The sequence below is a fragment of the Chrysemys picta genome, chromosome 7 (assembly GCF_011386835.1).
Source record: "Chrysemys picta bellii isolate R12L10 chromosome 7, ASM1138683v2, whole genome shotgun sequence".
Classification (NCBI taxonomy): domain Eukaryota; kingdom Metazoa; phylum Chordata; order Testudines; family Emydidae; genus Chrysemys; species Chrysemys picta.
In genome coordinates, this window is record NC_088797.1 from 27,524,780 (window position 1) to 27,536,655 (window position 11,876).

Genomic DNA, 11,876 nt, shown 5'->3' on the forward strand with positions numbered 1-11,876 from the left:
TTTTCCCTAGTCTCCTCTCTATTTGGGTAAGGTTTTTTCCTGACCTCTCTGCCTAAAGAGCTTTGCTTTACTCTCTACGCTTTCTGCTTGCTTCTCTCACTCTCCATCTCATTTCCTCAGCTGAGCTTTATCCTTACTTAGGCCTAGCTCTCATTCACACTACCACACCCACCTTCTACCTCTTGTGGGGAATGTGCCTGATTCCCCTCAGGTGGAATCATTCTGTAATCAGGTTGGCTTAGCCTCATGCTCTCCAGCTAGGGTGACCAGATGTCCCAATTTTATAGGGACAGTCCCAATTTGGGGATCTTTTTCTTATATAGGCTCCTAATACCCCCCACCCCCTCCCAATTTTTCACATTTGCTGTCTGGTCACCCTATCTCCAGCCCATAGGGCAAGCCACTCTGTTACAGTGCCCTTAGTGAATATTTGGGGAGTAAGATGGTCACACAAGTGGTGACATGTGAAAAAGTACTAACCTACTGAAGAGAGGGGAAAAATAAAGGTGAAGAAAAGCAGTCATCACTCCTGGATCAATGGGAATGAAAAAGGTCATGACAACAGACCAAAAAATTAGATAGTATTGAAGTCATGTGATGACAAAGAATAAACTTGTGCTATAGAAGAAAGAAAATATAAATTTTAATTAAAATGTGTAAATTGCAAAATCATATAAAGATAGAAAGTGTTATAATAAAAACTTCGAAATGTGATTGCTTAGCTAGCAGCATCAATTTTTACTATCCTATTCAAACCATAAATTAAATAACACAATGACATAGATATGCATTGTTAACCAAGGTAAATGATCATGTGCTAAGGACAATAAGAGTAATAAAAATACAGGTGTTAAAATAAATACATGTTAGGAGTGAAATTACATATGGTCTAGAGTACAGTTAACAGAGCATCATTCAACAGCCAATAAGATTAATTTGTGAGATGGCAATTTATTAAGATTAATTTATACATAAACAAGTTACGCCAACGCACACGGACAAGGGATTCTTTTAAACACCAGAAACACGTATGATAATTATGAAAATGTTTAGGACGGTGTGTTTGTAAATTATTTCACTGATTCAAGGCTCCTTTGGCCACTCAGTACATCCTTTCCGATGAAGAAGAGATGCCTTAGCTAGGTATTGGACCACCCTGTTCCTTTCGCAGCTCTGGAGAGGGGACCGTCCACAGAGAAACACCAGCCACTGACGCCCTCCCCTCCGCCATCTGGGCAACCACTACAGAATGTAACAGAGGGTCCTGTGGCACCTTTGAGACTAACAGAAGTATTGGGAGCATAGTATCAGGGGGTAGCCGTGTTAGTCTGTATCTACAAAAACAACAAAGAGTCTGGTGGCACCTTAAAGACTAACAGATTTATTTGGGCATAAGCTTTCGTGAGTAAAAACCTCACTTCGCATCCGAAGAAGTGAGGTTTTTACTCACGAAAGCTTATGCCCAAATAAATCTGTTAGTCTTTAAGGTGCCACCAGACTCTTTGTTGTTTTTATTGGGAGCATAAGCTTTCGTGGGTAAGAACCTCACTTCTTCAGATGCAAGTAATGGAAATCATTTCCATTACTTGCATCTGAAGAAGTGAGGTTCTTACCCACAAAAGCTTATGCTCCCAATACTTCTGTTAGTCTTAAAGGTGCCACAGGACCCTCTGTTGCTTTTTACAGATTCAGACTAACACAGCTACCCCTCTGATATTTCACTACAGAATGCTCTCACCCCTTTTGCAGAAATTTGTATTCCTTCTGCCCCTCCCTAACCTGGGGTTTCCCCTTCTCATCGTCTAGCCTCCCACCTTCCCCTTGCCCTCCCTGTTTCTCTTGACTGTCTCCTCCTCTGCACACAGCTTGGTGGACTCTCTGCACGAGCCAATTGTACCGCATCCCCCCTTGACTGGCCTCCTCCTCTACCCCCGCCCCCTTTAATCGCTCTCCCTTCCTCCCTCCCTCATTTTTATTTTACTTTAGGTCAGGGCAGCGCCTTCTGCAAGAGTTACTGCGCATGCTCGGTTCGCGGGTGCATGCTCAGTAGCCGCCCAGGAACAAGTCCTGCCCGGAAGTGGCGAGTTGTGACACGACAGCGGTGCGCGGAGGGGCGGCCATGGTTTACATTTCGAACGGTGAGGCGTAGGGGCGGCCGGGCGTGTGAGGCGCGGGGGTGAGGGGGCGCTGGGAAGCCGGGATGGAGGGGGGGGGCTGAGGAGTCGGTGGGGCTGGGGGGTTTGTTCCTGGTGCAGGGGGGGCTCATCCTGGGCCAGGGCAGGGGGGAACGCTCTTGGAGTGGGACCCGCCCGCAGCTCCCCCCCCCCCCGCCCCTTCTCTTCATCTCGGGGTCTGTACAGCCCAGGCACCGCTACTGAGTCAAGTGGAGGGCGCTGGGCTGCTGCCTGGCGGGGGCTGGCTCGCACTCGCGGGGACCTGCAGACGAAAACAAGGGTCCAGGTGTCAGGGAATCAAAGTGTTTTTGTGCCCTGCTGTGCCTCCTGTTTGAACATCTTCCTACCATTTAACGTAAAGTGATGAGCTGTGAAACGTAGCCAGACTTCAACCTTTCCTCTCTGGTTAGAGAGAAATGTACTCGTGTTGCATGTAGATGGGACACGGTCTCTTCTTTACTGTGTCATTATTAAAGTAGACACACGTAATTATGAAGCAGAGGCCATAGGCAAGAACCTGCTTTATCTGACTCTCACAAACTTATCTGGCACTACTGTTCGGTATTTCCTATCTTGAGGCATGTTAATTTGAGAGGCATCCTTACCTCCCAAAATCTGGAGACAATAATAAGAAACATTCATCTTGCTAATGTCACATGGCAAAGTCACTAACAAGAATTAGAAACTTTACAACTTAGCCCTCAACCCTTCATTTCTAACTTGCAGTTAGCCTTCCTTCTATAATGGTTAATATTTAGTAAACCTCTTTGTTAGACTTTATGAGCCTGTCATAGAATAGACTTGGTATTAGCCCCTGTATAGTACATTTGTAGCCAGTTACTATTAGTCTAGACTAAAGACTGGCCTGGACCAAAATGCCACGGGTGAAATGCTGGCCCCATTGAAGTCAATAAGAGTTTTGCTATTTACTTTGATGGGCCAGATTTGCACATGATATCTAAACCCCACCAGTCTTGAGGAAGCTACGAGCTGGAACTAAATTGTGTAGCTCAGGCTTATCTCTAACTCAGACCAGAAAAATAATAGAAACTTTGGTAAATGTATTTTGATAGCAGATAGTGGTTTTCTAAGTAAAAATACTGCTACGTATGGAACATAAAAACAGAATTGTTCCTCATTGTTAATTTACCTTGTATGCAGTGCAATTTTGATGGTGGTGGTTCACTTTCTATAAATGATTCAGCTTGTGCAGTTTTATTTATACAAACGTGTAATGTAATTACAGGAAAAGAAACTTGCCAGTGACAATATTTGTAAAATGTATTTTCTTCCTGCCATTTGCTGATTCACTGTTTGTGATATTTGCTGATATTTTTAAATATCACTGGTAGCTGATGAATACTTTTTTCATGTAACACATAATACAATGGAATTTATTCATATCACTGATGGCATTTTAATGTATTTACTGTATCCTATATGTTCTAGGACAAGTGTTGGATACCCAGAGTCGGGCTCCTTGGAGTTTGTCATTTATAACAGATTTCTTCTGGGGCATAGCAGATTTTGTGGTTTTATTGTGAGTAGTCATGTAATGTTTAGTATTGTCAAGTTACCAAATGTAGCAACTAGTCATTTGCCATGCAGAAACAAACACAAAAAATTACATATTTTGCAGAGCAATATTATAGTCCTACTCCTTTGTTGCAAATGTCCACGGTAGTTCCCTGAGCATGTTAGGTCTTTCTTCTTTTCCATTTCATGCAGCAGATTGGATGGCTTTAAAAAAATATTCTGTATGAATTTAAAAAGCTGTGAGAAAACTGATACTATCTTGTTACCACTGGATTTTAATATATCACAGCTGCTATCACCTAAATATTGATCATTTTAGTCATGATCACTTCTAATTCTCTAAATAGTTATTGAAGGGTATATGTTTTGGTAGAATTGTTTTGAGTACTCAGTCAAATAAGCGTATCAACAAACCTTGGGGCAGCAATGCCTAGGTCAGTAGCTTCTAGCTGGCATAAAAATAACTGCAGAGTGGTAATCACGATTTACTTCATGCATGCGTAAATCAAGTTTAGATTCTGTCTCAACTCCAAGTAAATTAGAAGACTGAATGACACTTCTGCAGACTTCACTTATGCTTTTTACTGTTTAAATTCCAGGTTTGACTTTTATGCACATCTTGCAGTTAGAGAAGCTAGAATGTATGCAAGTAGATACAGAACATATTGTATAGTGCACGGGTTGGCAACCTTTCAGAAGTGGTGTGCCGAATCTTCATTTATTCACTCTAATTTAAGGTTTTGTGTGCCAGTATTACATTTTAACATTTTTAGGTCTCTTTCTATAAGTCTATAATATATAACTAAACTATTGTTGTATGTAAAGTAAATAAGGTTTTTAAAAGGTTTAAGAAGCTTCATTTAAAATTAAATTAAAATGCAGAGCCCCCCCGGACTGGTGGACAGGACCCGGGCAGTGTGAGTGCCACTGAAAATCAGCTCGCGTGCCGTCTTTGGCACATGTGCCATAGGTTGCCTACCCCTGGATAATGCTTAGTATTCAACTCAGGTTTATTTCAATCTTAAATCAATTCGGAATTATTTAAACTCTTTACTCAATTTTTGACCCATTAATCAGTAGTTAGAAATAGAATTTCTGATCTCCTCTTATTCAGAAGTAACAAGTAATTTGAAAAATAGTATTATCCAAGTATGCTTTCTGGTGCTAATGTACAGTACTTCCATTATTGAACATCAGTTATTGCTTTTGCATCCAGTGTTTTGCTATATAGTCCAGCATTGCTGGAAAACTGTTAATTTCTAGCATTCAACACATATCACTCTTGTTTCCTTTATTTTTAGCTTCCAGAGCCTTGTTAAGCCAGATTTGAGAAGAAGAGGTTGTATATCTTCCTCAAACTCAAGATATGATGATGGAAGAGGGTATTGCTTTTCTTCAACTTCATATGTGTAGATTAATTGTTTTTATATGTGAGGAGAATGTTTTAGAATAAACTGATTAGAGTTGTGATGCTTTAATTAAGAACAAATTGAGAAGTCAGACCAAGAAATTTAAGACATATGTAACTTTCTATAATATAAGATCATCATTCTCTATCTGTTGCATAGCCTAAAATGCAAGAATACAAATCCTAACTTATATTTAACAGCATTTTCCAAATGTATGTCATGGAAGGTATTTTACATTTTTCTTGGTTTTATTTGGCTGAAATCTTTCTCTTATAATATATTCATGGGTTAGACCTTTAACCTACACATAGACCTTAAGCCCTCCATTCCTCGTGGAAGTTAGGTTAATGTGCCCATAAATACTAAGATATATACCTTCCTATATATGCCTTTTTTTTTTTCCCCCAGACTATAAAAAGTCTGGACCTATAAGCAGTCTCTGTCACAGAATGGGAGTCAGGATCTCTTCATGGATGGTCCTAGCTTCTTATGCATCCCCTGATATCTGCCAATTTAAGGGCAACTTTACTTCTGAAGGGTTGGGGTAATTTGGAGCAGTCTTCACCAGGGAATTCTTGTGGCGATTTTCTTGTCAAAAGCTTCCTCCTGTAGCTTTTCACATGGAAGGGGTCAATTCGGCTCTTTGTTTTTAGCAGTCAGACACTTGTAGTACAAAAAAGGTGCAGGCTGTTGGAATGGGAACTTAGGAACAGTGTATTTGCACCAGATGGAGACCATTGTCATAGTTGCATAGTGATGGACAGTATTTACTGATGTTTTCCCCACTCTCTAATTAGGCCTCCAGGAAATCCTCGCCGTAGAATGGGTCGGATAAATCACGGTGGAGGTCCCAGTCCACCACCCATGGCTGGAGGAGGATGAGGAAGGTAACTTACAAGTTTATATCACACTTAAGACTTCCATTGCTTTTGAAGAAAGTTCTAATAAGAACTAAACTTACAGGTAAAATTCATAATGGGGAATTTTACCCTGCTCTTGCAAAAGTTATTAAAAATAAATAAAAGAAAAGTCAAGAGAATCAGAAAACTACATGATAGCACAAAAAGGAGTACATTTATAGACTTCTTGCTATAGTTCTGGTTCAGAAATGGTGAACTTCCACAAGAATCCCTTAAACAGTTTTTTGATACATCTTTCTCTAGGCAATGAGAGAGAGGTAAATAATATAATTAGATTTGCTGGGGTGTGATTGGAAATGTAAAATAGAGCTTTATACCTTTCTGATTCATGATTTCAGTCCCATTCAGATCAACAAGGGAGTGAAGCGTCCCAGTATCAAATGGCTATCTGGTGGTCTGTGAGAGATCAAACTCATTTCATCTGTATCCCCTTAGATGAGCATCCACTTTACATCACCACCACAACAGTTAGCACTGATTGCCAATTTTATAGGCTGTCTCAGCAAAGGGATGGAGGATTGATTGGGCAATAGAGACTAAACTCTCCTCTCACCATTAAAGTTGTCTGCCATCCGAAGAAGTGAGGTTTTTACTCACGAAAGCTTATGCCCAAATAAATCTGTTAGTCTTTAAGGTGCCACCAGACTCCTTGTTGTTTTCATATCAGGGTTGAAGCACATGGGTGGGGCATTGAGGGAAGCTTCCGCTCCTGCTGCCTGTGCAGTACCTATTCTGTCAAACCTGAGGCATTTACTGGTTTTAGTAGGGCATCTGTAAACTTACTTTAATCAGTTTCTAGCTAAAATGTTTTTAACACTGTTTGGGTGGCCACTGTGGACCATGTAATGTGACAGTCTTGTTTAAAAGATGTGTTCTGGCTGGGTAGTTAAACCCCTGTTCCCTAATATGAATAAAAAACCTGCCTGGTCTCTGTACCCTTTCATAATTTTTTATTACAATTACATTACCATGTAAATTTCTACACATAATTATAATCTAGCATAACAAAAATAGTTAGAAAAATTACTTTAAAGGCTTAATATAATTTTATCCCAAACATCCTACAGTTGTGTGATCCTATAGCTAAAAATGGTATCTTAATTCAGTATGACTGTTACAAACACTTGCAAATCAAATTTAATCTTGCTGTTGTATGTCTGATCTAATCCTGTATTTATACAGTTATAAAACAATTGGACAATGAAACTTCTCCAGAAATAAAATATTATCTTAAAAAAAAAAAAAAAAAAAACACTGTAAAAAGCCGTGGTAGAATGTTACGTAAAAGTAAAGACGGGTGTGTAGTGCTGCTTTTATTTGGTGATTAGCAAATCTGTATATGGTTAATAGAAGATTTTCTAAAGTAATTAGTTTTAAAGAGTGAGAAGTTTCTTTTCCATTTAACACATAAAACAAAATGTTTTTTTTTCTAGATAAGCTGTAATATTTTGAATGGCTTTATTTTGCCAATTTATGTTGAATTTATTAATGACCAATTTTTTAATATGAATGAACATCATCTTAAATTTTTTTCTTTAGTGATAAGATAGATAGATATGAACCAAACGTCCGGTAATTCCTGGTTTAAAAACTAAATGTGGGAAACAGTTCTGGTTCTAGAACCAGTAAATGTTAGTCTTTCTTACAACTGCATTTCCATTTTTTTAGACCCTTTGGTACGTGAAGTTTATTCAGTTTTGTATTTTTTGATTTGGTAAATATAATTTTTGGGTTTCTTTTTGTTTCAATTAGAGAAGAAGTGAACAACAGTTCTCTTGTACCACAGCATCATGAACTATATTTATAATGCTCAGAGGTAGACAACTTGAACATTTTTGGCATACCTCAGAAATGGTGGCTATATTTAAAAAAAAAAAAAAAATCTCTACAGCACTGTGTGACGGGATTCCCAAGGAGCAAACTGGGACTGTGGGACCACTGTGCCCCCTTAACTTCCCATCCTGGGCTGTCTCTCAAAATGCTTTGCTAGTGACAAGCAGCAAACCCCTCCAGACGCTGTCATCAGTCAGCACAACAGCATGTGGAGCCCCCCATCCTGCTAGATTGCATGAATGCTCCCAGAACCACTCATGAATCACACAGAGAAAGGCACCAGACAAATCCCCCACAGTTCTCAGCACTGTGCAAATTTATTAAGTGGTTCACCACTTCTTCAATGGAAAGTGGATATACACCAGCCTTTGCAACCCTGAGCGGTTTTGCCACACACACTTCATACAAACTCATTGGTAAAAATAAACAGTTAAACAAATGTATTGACTACAAAAGATAGGCAAAAAGTCAGAGTTAGTTACAAAAAGAAAAGAAAATATAAGCACGCAGTCCAAGCTCTCAACCCTATTAGACTGGGCAACATCTAGATTAAGCTATTTTTCTCACCCCACTGAATATTGCAGTTCATAGTACACAGATTTCACCCTTGAAACCTGGGCCAGTCTCCTCTCTTGGACTCTTAAGTCTTCTCAGTGTCCTTGTTGCTTGCAGCATAGGTGGGGGCAGGAGAAAGGCCAAGCATGTGGCCACTGTTCTGTTTCTTACCCTTTGTTGATGTGGTAGGACAACACAAGTCCAGGCATTTCTGGTGGGCATTGCTAAGGACATGCCAGCACTTTAACGTGTCTGTGTAGCGCTGGCATAGCGCTGGGAGAGAGCTCTCCCAGCACTATAAAAAACCCACTTCCATGAGGGGAATAGCTACCAGCGCTAGTGCACTGTCTACACTGGCACTTTACAGCGCTGAAACTTGTGGTGCTCACGGGGGTGTTATTTCACACCCCTGAGCGAGAAAGTTGCAGCGCTGTAAAGTGCCAGTGTAGACAAGCCCTGAATCCCCAGGCAGGGTTGAGCAGTTCCCCTGGTGTGGCCTTATGCAGGTGAATCACTGAATTGTAACTCCCTTGCTGGACAATGGCTGTTGATGGGTTGTTTGACACCCCACCCAGGCATTGGTTACTTTCCTTGCTGTTGTCTCTGGGGAGCGAATATCTGGCTGATTCCCCAACTTACAGCATGTTTTAGTGAGAACCATACAACGCAATTCTCATAACTTCATATCCATGTATGGATAGAAAAATAACTTTCAGCAGATCATAACCTTTCCCCTGATACCTCACACGGCCTGCTTTATATGCAAGATCACAATGCTATCTAAATGAGGAATGTGGGCATTACAGGGCACTCCCCCAAGGTACAGAATGTCACACACTGTACTTAGCAATTCATAGATCTAAAGTCTATTTCATTTGTTTAAAATGGCTGCTTTATGTAGTATAAATGCAAAATAGTAGAGCAAACAAAAACTTATTTTACCATTTATTTGTAGGTAAATGCCTGCTTCTTAGGGCAGGCAACTGGACTTACACATTTGCAAGACTGAAGGGAAGAAGCATTAGATGATGGACCAAACAAGTTTGAATGTTGTGAATGTGTATGTCTAATGGAAACTGCTCTGCAATTAAGCAGATAATGAAGTTGTGCTGGGAATTCCTTCTTCCAGGATCCAGTGTAACTGAAGTGCAGTGTTATTAAATGCACATGTTTTACTGTCTGTCTCAAAGCGTTTTTGTATAGTTTGTGAATATTTTATTGCCGTGGCAAAGTAATAAGCAAATATATTTGGCTTTGCAAAACATTGACTCTTTTCATCCTTGGTTAATAAGAACTATTAAAATAATTCTGTTAATAATACTGTAAGTACATTCATGACCAAAGAAAATTCATTCACATGACACCTTTTAGCATTTGTTACAGAAGATGACACAAGGGACAAACTTTAAGAAGGGGCATTTCTTGGCACATTTCAGATCTACTATTGTATCTTAATAGAAACCGACAGCGTTTTCCTTTCCATTTCTTATATTTCTGCAGTGGTCATTATGTAGTCTAAAAATGTTACCTCTTTTTAACCTTTTACTATTTTTGAGACCCTTTTTCATGCAACTTTTTATACTGTTTCCTTTTCACACACCAAAAAAATGCCTACTAACTGGATATGCAGAATATTTATCTTCTAACATCTGTGCCTGTGATGGGCTAAACAACTTCTAGACTTCACCTGAGGGCTTGTCTACAGTTAGTGGGCAGGGTGTGAATATATAGGCCACTAACTGGCCATGTGGACCCTGCTACTTGCACCAAAAGTTCTGTAGTGCATTTTGACATACTCCCATTTTAAAATGCTACTCAGGGAGGAGCTCCATTGTACTTGGTATTGTTCAAACATGTGAAAAGTTTTTTTTTCTTCACAGTGAAAACAGGCTAAAGAATAAATACAGATATATTACTATGGGAGGGGGGAGGAAAAAACTTCTCCCAAGTCGTGTGTAAATTTTGTTCTTCCAGTTTTACCACTTTCATCTATATCCTCAGACTGAATATACTGACCATCTTGTTATTTAGTTCCTGATTCAACATGTTAGTGTTCCTGTTGATTTCAAAGGGACTTCTAATGGGCTCAAAGTTAGGAACACATTTAAGTACACCTCTGACCCAATAACACAAATTTGGATATAACGCGGTAAAGCAGTGCTCCGGGGGGGGGGCTGCGCACTCTGGCGGATTAAAGCAAGTTTGATATAACGCGGTTTCATCTATAATACGGTAATATTTTTTTGGCTCCCGAGGACAGCGTTATATCTGGGTAGAGGTGTACCTGGCCAAATCAGGATCAGATGCCTTATGTATTATTGTGAGATTGTTTATTAATTTGAACTTTTTTCTAAGCTTCTGAGGCAGTTAATTATTGTAACAACTGAAGCTATACCTTAGAGTAGTATAAATTCATTGTTTATTTGATTATGCCATGGTCATCGAATGGCAAAACCAGCCCTTCCTGTAGTTCAGAACTATGATTTATAGGCATTTAAAGCAAAGTTCCTGTCTGTATTGGACTTCCTTTCTAGATTTCTTTTTAAACACTGTCTCTTGTAACAAGAAAAACCTATCTATTGGTTTAGATCGAGATTACCCTTTTAAAAAAAAAAATCCTGTTGTCCATAAAAATTCCTTCCCACAATGGAAAACAGGTGGAGTGATGCACATGTAGGTAGTTAATGTTTTAATATTGCATAATGTGCACAGAATAACCATGCTTCTGGGGGAAATAAGCATAATATAAAAAAAACTGTCTGAATTCTATATGCAGTTTCTAAGAAAGGTAGCTTTCTACATTAGCTTGATGAGTTTTCTAAATAAATAGTATGTTTTCCTAAATAAATAGTATGGAGTACTCTGGACTTTTGAAGGGATTAGACTTTGAACAGTTAAGAGCTGAGGGTTTGCATGTGCAATTTCAAATTTTCAGCAAATGTTTCCAACTTGAGGGACTGCTATAATTTTCTAACTTCTTTGACACATATAGCTTTACAGATGAACACTATCACCCGCCTTCCCCATACAGTGCTGTTCTATCCTTCAAGTTATGGTAGCATTGCATATTCTGCTTCCAGAGGTAAATGCTGCCAAGCTAGGACAGGGTGGTCAATGGGGATGTGACAGTATCTGTCCTCTTATCTCTTCATGATCTTGTTCTGCAAACTATTCAACCCTCGCAAAATTATAAATTGGGGGAGGAGGGAATAATCATTGCTGTTACTCCGATAACTCAGTAAAGGGGAGACGGTGACAGTTGGCCCTGTGGGCTGCAGGAGGGAACTGAGACTCTGTTGGAGGGGGTGGGTGCCTTGTGCATGTGCCCCGGGAGGGGGAGGCCTAAGCCGCTGCTGGAGCCATGGGCCAGGCCTGACTTCCCCCTGTGAACGCGGGGAGGGGCAGTGCGCGGGGCGCTGCGCTGCGCTGCGCTGCTCGCCGAACCTCGC

At 40.0% G+C, this 11,876-nt stretch overlaps 1 protein-coding gene across 2 annotated transcripts; it reads left to right on the plus strand.

Annotated features, from left to right (window-relative positions):
- The first annotated feature begins 1,990 nt into the window (after window positions 1-1,990).
- On the plus strand, window positions 1,991-9,607 carry SELENOK (selenoprotein K). 2 transcript variants are annotated; one of them, XM_065551029.1, is made up of 6 exons: window positions 1,991-2,138; window positions 3,624-3,714; window positions 5,012-5,092; window positions 5,917-6,006; window positions 7,792-7,855; window positions 9,383-9,607. In XM_065551029.1, exons 1-5 carry the CDS (start codon window positions 2,120-2,122, stop codon window positions 7,844-7,846), a joined length of 336 nt encoding a protein of 111 aa, XP_065407101.1. In that variant the 5' UTR covers window positions 1,991-2,119; the 3' UTR covers window positions 7,847-7,855; window positions 9,383-9,607. The 2 variants fall into 2 exon arrangements, with proteins under 2 accessions (XP_065407101.1, XP_065407102.1); XM_065551030.1 differs by lacking the exon at window positions 7,792-7,855.
- Window positions 9,608-11,876: the final 2,269 nt, after the last annotated feature.